Raw genomic sequence first — 14,022 nt, forward strand, 5'->3', positions numbered from 1 at the left:
AGACTATATAGATTGTCCTGAGAAACATTTACTGTAATTGCTACTGATAAAACTGAAATGTTTATCCATGATAATGTATATATCAGTCGATAATGTATTGGGGATGAAGAGCATACATTAAATGGTGGATTGGGAATTAGATTAGTTTAAATGGAACTGTGGTTGTAGTTTAAATGGAACTGTGGTTGTCAACTTGAAATGAAAATAAGGAGTATTTATCCAGGTATGTTGCTGCACGGTAGTTTGTTGAAAAGGTAGTAAAACAGAACCTATTTCTCAATGTTGAGATATGTACCTTTTTTTAATTGGCTTGGGATCCTTTAGTACACTGTTGTCCAGTACAGTAGCTAATAGCCGCATCCGACTGTTGAGTACTTGAAACGTGTCTAGTCCAAATTGACATGTGTTGTAAGTGTAAAATATATACGAGATTTTGAAGACATAGTGTGAAGCAAAAAAGTAAAACATCTCAATAATTTTTGTTGAAATGTACCATTTTGGATATATTGGGTTAAATAGAATATATTAGTAAATTAATTTTTACTGTTTCTTTTTAATGTGGCTGCTAGAAAATTAAAAATTACTTATGTGGCTTGCAATATCTCTTGTACAGTGTTGCTCTAGTTTATCACATTTAATCAGTGTTACTTCTTGATTATGTCTGCTGATAAAGGTTAAGACATCTTAAGATATTGAAAATACAGAAACTTTTTTTACATTTTTGTTTAAAATGTATGTCTTTTCTAATTTAAATTTGGATATACTTGATAAAGGCAGATCACAATGCTTTATACCAAAAACTGAAACCATCTTGACTCAGAGAACCTATAATACTGTATGGTGTCTTCCACCCCATATTACCTTGTTTATCTTCTTGTTTCCTATCCCTGTTGAAAATGTCATTCTTAGGCTAGCCAGTTACCATTCCTTGTGACAAAGAAAGTAATTAAATATTCCATTTTTCTAATATCTCATTATATGAAGGGAGCCATAAAACTTTTCCTCTTTTTCTTTCTCAGTTGCAGACTACATTTGAAATGGGGATACTAAGAGACAGTAGTATCAACAAATGGATTAAAAAGTAAAATTGTTGATATTTTAAATTGATAACTTTTCAGAGATCGAATTGAATTTCTTATGGTTGTGTGCTTTGAACTTATGTTCTGAGAGACCCAAATAGTAGTATAGTTCTTTACAAGTAAACCAAAATTAAGACTTGAGTTGAGATAGTTAGCATCACCAAATCTGTTATTCTGCTGTGTCAGTGATTGTAAGCCTTGTCGTGAATACATAAACTAAAAGTAGTATTTCTTTTTATATTTACTTTTCTGTGTTTGCTTTCTTAATAATAGTAAGAATAAATATCTTATATTTTTCTCTTTTTAAAAATTTGGCAGATGTTAATATCAAAACTGGAGAAAAACAAAGCAATGAAGTCTGAAGATAAAGCAGAAATAATGAAAACTTTAGAGGTTTTGACAAAAAATATTACTAAGTTGAAAGATGAGGTCAAAGCTGCCTCTCCTGGACGCTGTCTTCCAAAAAGTATCAAAACCAAAACTCAGGTATTTTAATTTGTGTTGTTACTCGTGTTACTACTTATTAAAAAAAAAAACAACATTAAGGGCTGGCCCCGTGGCTTAGCGGTTAAGTGCATGTGCTCTGCTGCTGGCGGCCCGGGTTCGGATCCCGGGCGCGCACCGACGCACCGCTTGTCCGGCCATGCTGAGGCCGCGTCCCACATACAGCAACTAGAAGGATGTGCAGCTATGACATACAACTATCTACTGAGGCTTTGGGGGGAAAAATAAAATGAATAAAATTAAAAAAAAAACCCAACGTTAAAAAGATACATCTTTGTTTAAGATTCAGTTTTCTTTTTAGGTAATACCCTTTGCTCAAAATCCGACTGTTGTGTGCGATCATTGTCCCTCTCCTTCATTAATTATTAAGTAAATAAATGCAAACAAGTAGACTCGACTAATCTTTTGAATCCTATGGATTACAGTTGGAAAGTCAGTAATTAGAATAGTTATGGATAATCTTGAAAAGGTAGGTTGAGGGCAAAATGATATAGGTACTTGAATGCTTGACTGAGGAGTTTGAGCTTTATTTTGTAAGTAGTTGGTGGTATAAAAGGTTAGTGAACAGAGAAGTAACATTCTGACAGCACTGTACAGAATGAATTGATTGAAAGGGGGAAAATTCAGGGAGATTAATCCATTAGCTACAAATAAGTAAGATAATTTCAGATGATAAAAAGTGTTTAAAAAAACAATTATACAATATTTATACTTCGTGTGTGTGTATATATAAGAAATCGTGTTCATACTGATATTTCTGATTCTAATCCAACACCACAGAGTTCTGCTTTTCCTTCTCTTATTCCATATTTTATGTCCCTGTTCTCATAATGACAACTTGGTTCCTACTAACATCAATACAATACTCATTTGTGTAGTCCTATAATACATTCCAAATAGTTCCAGAATTGCTGCAACAATACTACTTCCAACAACTAAATATAAAATTCAGAGTTGTTTTGCATTTTTTACAACCTGCAATATATTCCACTAAGGGTATAGAATCAGAACTGTGTTCTATGATTACTTTTTTTTTTCTTTTATGTAGTTATGTTATCAGTTTGATGAAGTTAGATATATTTCTATTTGTATTTAGTTTTGGATCCCATTCCCCCTCATTCTTGCTGATTTAATTTTATTTTTTAAGAAAGTAAAACATTAACATGATGCAAAAGTTAAACTAGGGGGCCAGCCCCATGGCCTAGTGGTTAAGTTTGGTGCGCTCCACTTCGGTGGCCCGGATTCGGATCCTGGGTGCAGACCTACACCACTCATCAGCAGCCATGCTCGGGCGGCAACCCACATACAAAATAGAGGAAGATTGGTACACCTGTTAGCTCAGGGCGAGTGTTTCTCAAGCAAAAAGAGGAAGATTGGCAACAGATGTTAGCTCAGGGCGAATCTTCCTTAGAAAAAAAAAAACAACAAAAAAATCCTCACTCTTTTCTCCTTCTTGGTGTGTGTATGTACTCTTCCCTACATAAAAGCATACTATGTATTGCTTGTTAACACCTTGGTTTTTTGTTTCTCTTTTCATTTATTTCCCAAAAATTACTGCATATCAGTCCATAGAAATCTCACTCTGGCTTCTGTATGGAAAATGAGTTATAGGGAAATCAGTGGAAGTAGGAACAAGTTAGGAAGCTGTTGCAGTAGTGTAGACCAGAAGTGATTGATGGCTTGGACTAGGGTGGTAGGACTGGAGATAGAGAAGAAATGTATGGATTAAATGGGCATGTGTAAAAGTTCTTTGTAAAAAATTTTTGTATAAATGCAGGATATTAATTATTGTCACCTAAAATATTAATTATTATTTTTTAGATGCAGAAAGAATTGCTTGACACAGAACTGGATTTATATAAGAAGATGCAAGCTGGAGAAGAAGTCACTGAGCTTAGGAGAAAGTATACAGAATTACAGCTGGAAGTATGTTTCCTCCCAGCTACACAGTATGCTAAAGAGGAGCAGATGTAGTCATGGTGGTTAATTTGAAAATATATTCTCCTCATTCTAGTCAGCAATTAGATTATGGCATACATATTGGGAGTTGATATAGGAAAGAGGAAAGAGGCTAACAAATTTTTCAAAGCTCGTAGAGAAAATATTTAATGAGGGGTGGCAGCACTTCTACATATACACCTGAGTCCCTCTACTTCTAGTGAATTTTGTTCCTTTTCTGTTTTTGATCTGTCCTTCTCCCTGGGACCAAAATCTATTAAAAGCTTTTCAGGTATTTTTATGGAGATATATTCTGCACATATATAGGCATATTATATTGTCTATAAGGATCAGAGTTTTAGTAGTACAAGTATATTGAAGAACATGCTTATTTAAGCTTTGCCTATAGAGGGTGCTGTGGATGTTTATAAAAGAGAAAATAAACTTTCTTATAATTTAGTTATATGATTATTTATATAAGAATCTCCTAGTGAAGTTGCTCCCTGTACGTGAGAATTTTTAACATTTAGCAAAAAGATGTTTCAAAATCAGAATTACATTTTGAAGTACAGAGACTTTAATATCATTAATGTAGTTGGTACTTGTCTATATTTGTCATTGTTTGATGCTGCAATTTAAATTTTGTATATTTTAGATTATTAGTTTTGCTTAATCTGAGAATAATACTTTTTTTGAAATTTGTTAACAACTTGATCATTTTTTTCTGACTTAGTACAAATCTGTGTTGAGTACTGGCATCCCGGTATTAAAGACTTAACATTTAGCAGCCACTGTGCTTGTCTTAAGGCTCTATCTTGTCTAACAGTCATAGGAAACCATAGGATGGTGTCCTAAACCTGCATACATTTTTGCATTCTGTGGAAACTTGATATGGTTGCCTGTGTGTCCTGCTCAAGATAATAGGTTTTGAAAAAGATAGATTTCTTTTATGTTAGTATAGAAATTGTTTTCCCTATTCCAGAGATTTCATGCCTGTGTTGTTGGGACTTCAGGAAACAAATTGTCATCTTGAAAATTTTGTCCCATAGTTTTAGCAAATAAATAATAGTATTATTAATATTCTCTATTAGTCGATGTTTTGGTTCTTTATCAATGAATGGCATTTTATGTTTTACTTTTGACAGCTAACCTTTTGTTTGTAATATGTTGTAATATAGTAACTATTTCCCAGAGTGTGTCTATTCACCACACCAATTCCATTTTTTGTTAGTAGGTATTATTAAAAAAAAAGCTGCTGAGGCCAAATTTCGAAAAGGTTATATTCAACTTGTCCTTTTTTTGTGTGTGTGAGGAAGATTAGCCCCGAGCTAACATCTGTTGCCGATCTTCCTCTTTTTGCTGTGAAAGATTGGCCCTGGGCTAACATCTGTGCCCATCTTCCTCTACTTTATATGGGACGCTGCCACAGCATGGCTTGACAAGTGGTGTCAGTCCGTGCCCGGAATCCGAACCTGCGAGCCCCGAGCCACCGAAGCAGAGCACGTGAACTTAACCACTATGCCACCGGGCCAGCCCCCTAAACATGCCTTTTGACTATAGGGTTTCTTAGAGGCTTTTAGTTTGTAAATATCCAAAAATACTTATTAAATATTCAGTATTGCTCAAACTTATTTGTCCATGGACTCCCTTTTTCAGGGAGCATTTTGAGACATTACCGTTCCTCAGAGCATTCTTTTGTGTATGCTGCTCTGTTATTAACATTAATCCTTGACTTTTGAAGTTTATTATTTGGATTTTAGATGATTCTTTTAGCTAATGTTAAGAACTGTCTTGAGATAAACTGAAATATTTATACTTGCAGAGATTTGACAGTGGTGCCTGCTTGACATTTCCACTTGGATGTCTCATATCCTGAGACTCAATGTGTCCAAAATTGTGCTTATTTTACCCCTAAATTCCATCTACACAATTACCCAAACCAGAAATCTGGGAGTCCTCATTGATTCCTCTTCCTTCAGTATCCATATCCAATTAATTACCAAGTTTTATACATTTTACTCCCAAATAGGTCTTAAATGTGTTTACTTCTTTCTATCTCCATTGCTACCACTACAGACCAAGCTTTCATCTTCAGTTGCTGGGACTTCTGTAGTAGCCTATTGACTGGTTTCTCAGCTTGTTCTCGTCTTCCTTCTGCTCTTGTCTTAAAACTAACCAGAATAATGTTTTAAACACTGATTTGATTACATCACTCTGCTTCTCTACTTAAAATATTTTAATTGATTTTCATGGTTCTTGGGATCAAAATCAAAATCCTTTATGTGGTCCTTAAAGTTGTTCATGATCTGGCTCTGCCTCTCTCCCCAGCGTCATCTCTCTGTCCCATGTGGTCCAGCTGCACTGGATGTTATGCATTCTTTGAAGTAGTACCGTGTTCCTTCCAGCCTTGTTTCCTTTGTTCATGCTATAACCCCCACCCCTTACCATGCCCTGCTTGTTCTTTGTTCCTTCTTTGATTCATTGAACAAATATTAAGCATCTACAATCTGCCAGCTACTAATGTAGGTGCTGGGGATAAAGAAGAGAATACAATAGGGAAAAAAAATCCTCATGGAACTTTCATTCTAGTAGTTTATTCATTGCAAATCCTTAATGTTCAAATCTTTAAAGCATTTCCTCACTTTTTGAGTCACTTCTCATTAATTAAATAACTTGGTTGCTTAATGTCTCTTTACCCCTCTAGGATTTGAGTTTCATGAGGGTAAGGACTTGCACACAGGAAGTCTTCCCATTAAATATTTGTGGAATGAAGGAATGGTGTGCTATTCATATAGAGTGATGTGGGGGAATATAAGTTACTATGCTACGTTGATTGTATAATGATGTTAGTGTAAGTGATCAAAATGATGAATTTGAGATAAATGTACCTACTGAAGTCAACAGGCAAACGATTAGAACACTGTATTTGAAAGTCATAACTGGAAAAATACATTTATTGTGTGTGTAGATATTAGGTATCTATATTAAACTGACTTCTGAAGTAACACCTAGCACTGTGTATTATTTGGAAATCAAGAATTGCTTGTCTTTTTGTTATATAGTCTGATGTCTTGGGGAGTAAGAACTTAGTAGAAAAAGTCACATTTAGTAATTTCAAAACATTGCTTAAATTAACGTTATTTTGTTTTCTAGTTTCATTGGCTACCTAAATTTGCTTTCACTTAAAAACTAAAACCATAGTTTTAGTTTTTATTAAATTATGAGATCCTTTTATAGGGCATTATTTGAATATGATGTCCAGTTGTATAAGTGTGACTCGTGACAGAGTATAACACTTTATAGTGATTGTGATGTTTAATCTGTGTGTCTAATGTCTTCTAGGCTGCAAAACGAGGGATTCTTTCATCTGGTCGTGGTAGAGGAATTCATTCAAGAGGTCGAGGTGCAGCTCATGGCCGAGGCCGAGGTCGAGGTCGAGGTCGAGGTGTGCCTGGTCATGCTGTGGTGGATCACCGTCCCAGGGCATTGGAGATTTCTGCATTTACAGAGAGTGATAGAGAAGATCTTCTTCCTCACTTTGCGGTACTTTCTTACTGCGCAGTAAAACAAATACTGATAACCATTGTTGGGGATAATGGATATTAAAGGGGAAATTATGAAAATGGCATGAGTAATTTAAACCCATTAGTCTGACCAAGGGGTTTGATTAATCTATAATAATCTTTTGTTAATTATTTAAAAAACAAACTGTAGGGGTTTTTTTTGTTTATTATCTGGAAGAAATGTTACTATTCTTACACTTAGTAGGTCTTCAGATATTGTGAAATGAATGATTTAAATTTTATTGTTTCAGAGAGGGAGGTCCTATAGTTTAGTTTCATTTGATATTTACTTTTAAGGAAAAATTTAACACTTTGTATCACCCAGATTTTTTTTTCTATTACGATGTAATTTTACTTGTTAAGACTGTATTCTTGATCTAGCTGACCTAGAAGTGAAATAAGACAAAATTTTGGTATATGATCTTGAAGTTGCTTTAGTCAGTGCCAGGGTATAATTAAAGGGAATCAGTCTAAAGGTAATAGACTGACCTATGAGAAAGGAGAATGGGATTTTAGTCCTTGCTATTCCAGTCTTTAACTTGGACTTCCTGGGATCCGTTGGGCTCATGTCCAGAGAGGAGATTATATCTGCCTAAAGGCCTTTTCAACTTAAATGTTCTGAATCTTAGTGGTATCCCAAAGGTTAGTTACTAAGCATCAGTCTTGCCCTCAGCATTATAGTAATTGCTCTGGAGATATGAAGGAAATAACCACTTCTTTACTTTCAAGGATTTTGAATATATGGGTTTAATACAAACCAGTTCAAGTAAACTACAAACATAATTTTTAATCAAGTTAAATTTATTAAAAACTATAAGTTCTTCGGTAACTTAGAGAAGTAAGGCTTATGATGGAAAAAGAGCAACAGAGGAAAGTTTCATGAGGTAGTAAAACTGAAGCTTAGAGCTTGAAGTATAGTTAAGTTTGTAGATAGGTACACAAATCATTTAACCTTTTGCAAATTCAGACTTAACTGTTTGATAATCATATTCCAGGCTGTTAATAGCAGTTACAAAGGTGAAATTATACTTTGTCAGGACATAGGGAGGTATTGAAAGAAATGGTGTATGTTTAAGAAATAACTAAAATGATTAATATTTAAGGATGAGGAGTCTGGAAAGTCCTATGCCTGATGGCTTCAAAGGGAGAAAGAAAGGAATCAGAGAACTAGAGAGGAGCTTGGAGATAATCTAGCGCAATTCTTCCCTGCTCTGCACCCCACTTCCACACCTTTCACAAGTGGAAGGAGATCCAGATAACTTAGGTGTGTTGCATATAGTTATACAGCTAATCAGGAAACTAGCAAAGAATATGCCAGAATAATCTGAACAAACATGGTGAGTTTGTTAGGAATGTGTTTTGGTGAGACTAAGATGGTTTTGGTTTTATAAACAATCAGAGCCTCTAAATGGAGATTCTTGTGTGCTTTTGAAGACTCAAACTCCGCTGAAACTTAGTAGTGGTAATGCGCATTTAAAAATTGTCAGTCTTTAAGTGTACAGCTTTAAAGTTCAGCTTCTCTTTCTCAACCTGTGATTTGAACATATGACAGGTATCAGAAAAAACCTGTTATTAAAGGACCATTGACTATTACAAATTGTGATTAACAAAATGCTTTCTTTAATTTATCCACTGGGACCAGTGTCGGTAGTAATAAAAATTATAGCTAAAACTTAATAGAGCACTTATTTTGTGGCAGGTATTATTCTGAGTGCTTTATATAACTCATTATATTATGAGTTATTTTTATAACTCTATGAGGTAGGTGCCTCTATTATGCATACCATTTTAGAGATGAGGAAAATGAAGCATGAAGAGATTAAGTAACTTATTCAAGTTTACACAGCTAGTAACTGACAGAGTTGGGATCTGATTGATTCTCGAGTCCATTCTCTACTATATATAATTTTTCTGTATAGAGTGTGTGTGTGTGTGTGTATGTGTGTATTTAATGAGATTGTGGTTATAATTTTATTTTTCGGTGGGAAAGAAGGAAGGTATTACTACTAATGATATATAAAGGACTAGAATTTTATATGATAAAGGTTGCTGTTTGTAGACAAATCCTTCTACACATGAAAAAAATAAAATCCAACAAACCAAAAACAAGCATAATTTAATGTTTAGCTTTTAAATGTCCTAAAAGAGTGTATGGTCTAGTGGCGTATGTAGTAAGAATGAAAGCAGGGTCAGTTAGAGTGTTCAACTTTTGAATTAAAAGACCTGGACTCTCATCCTGGTAACTAACTTAATTACTTTGGGAAAATTACTTAATGTCTCTGAATCTTTTTTCCCCCCATCTTTAAATTGGTAATGATACAAAAAACTCATCGAATGTTTTGAGGATTAAATATGCTGCTTTAGAAAGAATTTAGCATATTCTGCGATGGGGATAGTGAGTATGAAAGGAAGGGCAATAAGGAAGCTCAGTCTTTGACCGTTGTTTCCTTTATTTAAAGAATAGTTCAGTCAAGTACAGTTTTTCTTATTCTAAGAAATGTAGAATTATAAATAATATTGGAAGATAGGACCTTCCTTTATCTTATAATATCAAGTACTAAAATGACTTAGTCACCATTTTTTTATGTTGATCCTCATGAATTGTTACGTATTCTGGGTTATATTTATTGGTATTTTAATATTTTAAAAACCATTAGGATTTTGGATTTTTCAAAATATTTATTTGGAGGAAATACTTTTTTTAATTTAAAGCAATATGGTGAAATTGAAGATTGTCAGATTGATGACTCTTCGCTTCATGCAGTAATTACATTCAAGACAAGAGCAGAGGCTGAAGCAGTAAGTATTATAAATAATCTAATTTATTGAAAAGTCAGATACAAATGTTTTATAAATATTGCTTTTAAGTTTTAATGTAAATGATTTTTTCTTACTTACTAAATAACTAACACTTTGACAATAGATAAAACATATGAAATGGAATTCCTGGCCACAAAGAATGTCCTAAAGCAGTTAGAAAATTCTGTGTGTAACATGATATAATTAGAATATATAGTTAGTCACCAAGTTGAATGTCAAGTTGTGTTGTCTTGAGACACCAAAAATTTTCCTTCTTTTCTCTTTCATAGGAGATAGGGCCATCTTGCTTTTCATTATCTTTTTTCTTAGCTGGCCCAGAACAGGGTCTGCTGAGTTGTGAGGGATAAGGTAGAAGCTGAGATACAATCCTGATGGCTGCCCTTCTTAACCATCCCTCCTCTGCTGCTTCCTAGTAACAGGAGGCTGAGCTCTAAACAAATGTCCCTAGCTCAGCATACCCCCAACGAGGCCTCTACAACTTTTTGCCCAAGACATGATATATAGCTCTAGCTTTTAGAGTCTTTTTACTATGGTTGTCTTAAACTATGTATCTTGAATTGTCTTTCCAAAGAATGACCATGAGTATATGCAACTTGTTTTTCAAATGAGTTTAAAAGATTAAAAAAAGGAAAATGCGTATGAGGTGGGGGGATTCATAGGAACCTTTTTAGCCCTGTGTGTTCTTTCTTTGGGATTGTAGAGAAATAGAACATACCATTTTATCCTTGGAAAAATGCGTTGAGTTCCAAACAGTTAATCTAATGTGCATGGACGAGTGAGATGCTTTTCAGAAGTTTTAAGTTGATTGTGGTCTAAATAAGTTTTGAAAAACCTTCTAAATTGATTTATCCCCTTTGTAGTGAATACTCCCTGCAGGCACAGTGGTCCATTGCTGGGGGTTTACCTGGTATGAGTTGCTCTTGGGGCATTGTAACCAGTAAAAGACTGTGGATCTGATAAGTCTCAGAAAAGAGTTCAGCTGAGACCCTGGAATAACCTAGTTTTTAGGTTAAGGAGGTGGGTAGTGGATAGTTTTATAGAATAGAAATTCCTGATCCTAGAGTTTGGTTTTTTTAAGTCTAATTTTGAATAATCTTTCATTTAAAGATCTTTGTAAAAGTAAAAAGTAATTTATAATTGATGGGAGTTTGAAACTTTCTTATAAAACATGTATGTATAAATGTTATATTGAAAAAATAGATCTTTGATCAAGTTTTCTCTCAAGGGTATTGTTGAGTACAAGTTAGAATAAGCTTCTTTTAAATGATGGTTTCAGTGACTATTTTCAGTGCAATGTTAGATAGCTTGAGTACCATCTCTTTACATTCTGTTTATTTTCTAGGAAGTAGTCATTTTAAAACGATAGTTGTTATTGTACAAGTGGTTAAAATATTACCAAGTTTGTGGATTTAGTGACAACTTAAAAAATATATGTATTAAAAATATATGTACTGCTTCCCCCTGCCTCTTAAATAATTTTTGAAAGTTTTGCTCTTGGTAAGACCTATTGACTCTTCTTTCTTGAGTCTTTCTTTTTCCACGTCAGATATATCTGATGTATATATTTTCCAAAATGCATAGCAATCAATTCAAAAGACCAGGAATTAATGTATAAAAAAGACTTTTAACACTGAATTATATGAAGGTTGAATAAGTGATAAAATAACTTTGGTCATGTTAGATCTGATGAGAGTTACCTTTTCAGGATAAATACCATTTTAGTTAGATTTACTTAATAGGCTAAAGGAACAACTACCATTGCTATGAAAAACATTTGTTATAGAAGTTGTTAAGCCATAAACATTTCCTTAAACCAAAAAATTTCTTAAAATTTTGTAACATTCTGTTTTAGAAGAGAATAGAAAATTAAATTGAAGCTTATCTTATACAAGCAGGATATAGGCTAAAGCAGTGATTTTCAAACTTCTGGATTTCAGGGAACATTAAGGTTTAGGAATTTAAAAATTAGTGTGTTTGACACAGGGGTACCAATTTTTAATTTTGTTGAGAAAGAATGCTTAGAAAGTACAAAAAAGATTGCCATGTACCCTCACCATCATTGTATAAAATAAAGGAAATTTTAACAACAAAAATGTAGGAGGATATAGACTCGAGTTAAATGATAGATCATCCCAAGAAAAGAAAATTGTCAATCTTTGCTAATGTTTATTTTAAAATATTTTATTGTTCTTATTTTCTGAACCATTGTCCTAGATGATTGAATGACTTTGTCTTTCTATAATCAATAGATGCATAGTATTTCAAAATGGAAGTACAGGAATAAGGTAGTTGAGACAATCAAATATGACTGAAAAGAGAGAAGTTTTCCCAGGAAAGAGATTGAAGTGTTTTAAGAAATAATAATAATAAACAGAACACTTTTAGCTTTGGGTTAAGATGGTTATGATTTGACTCTGGTTAGTTGGAAGATGGTTCCTACTGTGTTATTTTCTATTTTTCTGTTTGTCTGTCACTACCCCAGCGTACTAAAGTTGGATAAGTACCCAAAAAGGACAGAAAAAGTAGCCTCTTTCCATGACTGGTTAGAATGTTATTTTCCTACTCTGAATTGTTCCTATACCTTTGTAAGAAACCAGGATCCAGTTTCAGAATAGAGACAGTTAAGTTTCCTATTTTATAAGAACAAGTCCCAAAGATTAAACTCTACAGTCCCAAACTCAGAAAGAGGTATATAGCTTTTTATATCAAAAGGAAAGAGAATCTTGTTCTACTGGCACATTTTTGACACCCATGCCTCAACTCCCAGTACTTGTTAGGATTCACTGATTGAAAACTTGTAAGATACTTAGAACAGTGCCTGGGACATAGTAAGCCCTCATAATGTTAGCTATTATTAATATTATTCTTGTGGTTTTTTCCAGAAAAAGGAAAGATTGGTGAATCAGTGAAACTGAATAGAACAAGACAGAGTAAATGATTTCAAAACTCTCCTCCTTTTTTTTTTTAGATTTTTGGTTTTTTTGTTTTTTATTGCAGTAACATTGGTTTATAATATTATACAAATTTCAGGTGTACGTCATATTTCGATTTCTGTATAGATTACATCATGTTCACCACCCAAAGATTAATTACAATCTGTCACCACACACACACACGTGCCTAATAATCCCTTTCACCCTCCTCCCTCCTCACTTCCCCTCTGGTAACCACCAATCCAATCTCTAGCTCTATGTGATTGTTTGTTGTCTTTATCTTCTACTTATGAGTGAGATCATATGGTATTTGACCTTCTCCCTCTGACGTATTTCGCTCAGCGTAATACTGTCAGTGTCCATCCATGTTGTCACAAATGGCTGGATTTCATTGTTTCTTATGGCTGAGTAGTATTCCATTGTGTATATATGCCACATCTTCTTTATCCATTCGTCCCTTGATGGGCACCTAGGTTGCTTGCTTCCAAGTCTTGGCTGTTGTGAATGATGCTGCAGTGATCATAGGGGTGCATGTATCTTTATGCATTCCTGCAAAGTTCTCCTCTAGACCTGAAGTTAGAAGCACAAAATTGGGTTCGTGGAGGATAGTGCAGCATCAGCAGTCAGAAGTTGATGAGACTGACTGAGTAAATAGTTAAATTTATAGCAAGAGCAATAAGTGGATTCAATCAAGAGAAATCAAATGATGTACATAGCAGTCTTTGCGTGTGTTTTTACAATTTACTTAATCATTATTAAGTACTGCTATATGATGGACACTGCTACCAGAATTAGTAAATCGGTATCTGAAGCTTGTGAGACAGTGGCCCTGAGGCTTGAACTCAGGAGTTAAAGGAATAGCAGTCTTTTCCCTATAAGTTCTAAAAATTAGATTTCAATTGTTGTTGTTTTTGTGGTCCTCTAATGTAACTCCTGCCTAAACATTGTGTACTGTGGTTATTACAAACATTAGTAAACTTGGTTTTAGCATTCTTTTATAGATTAGTTTTATCATTGTGGCTACTAAAAATGTAAGGTACACTAGGATTGCAGCTTGAACTCTTCTGACCTTAGGTCAGTTTTCCTCTCACTGTTTTTACAGAACACTGGTTCTACAAAAGCTCCCTTAACAAAGGATTCTCTTGTCAGATAAGTTTATGAAAAGCTGCATTTTGTATATTCCAT

General features: G+C 34.1%; 1 protein-coding gene across 19 annotated transcripts in view; it reads left to right on the forward strand.

Annotated features, from left to right (window-relative positions):
- RBM26 (RNA binding motif protein 26) overlaps window positions 1-14,022 on the forward strand; it is a 105,990-nt gene that overhangs the window by 65,317 nt on the left and 26,651 nt on the right. For all 19 annotated transcript variants that reach the window (XM_087435940.1, XM_087435936.1, XM_087435938.1 and 16 more), the window contains 4 exons: window positions 1,398-1,565; window positions 3,405-3,509; window positions 6,864-7,064; window positions 9,797-9,883. In XM_087435940.1, coding sequence (XP_087292066.1) covers window positions 1,398-1,565; window positions 3,405-3,509; window positions 6,864-7,064; window positions 9,797-9,883 — 561 coding nt within the window. The remainder of the gene's footprint in view (window positions 1-1,397; window positions 1,566-3,404; window positions 3,510-6,863; window positions 7,065-9,796; window positions 9,884-14,022) is intronic.

The sequence above is a fragment of the Ceratotherium simum genome, chromosome 10 (assembly GCF_057802395.1).
Source record: "Ceratotherium simum simum isolate JZ-2026a chromosome 10, ASM5780239v1, whole genome shotgun sequence".
NCBI classification, from domain to species: domain Eukaryota; kingdom Metazoa; phylum Chordata; class Mammalia; order Perissodactyla; family Rhinocerotidae; genus Ceratotherium; species Ceratotherium simum.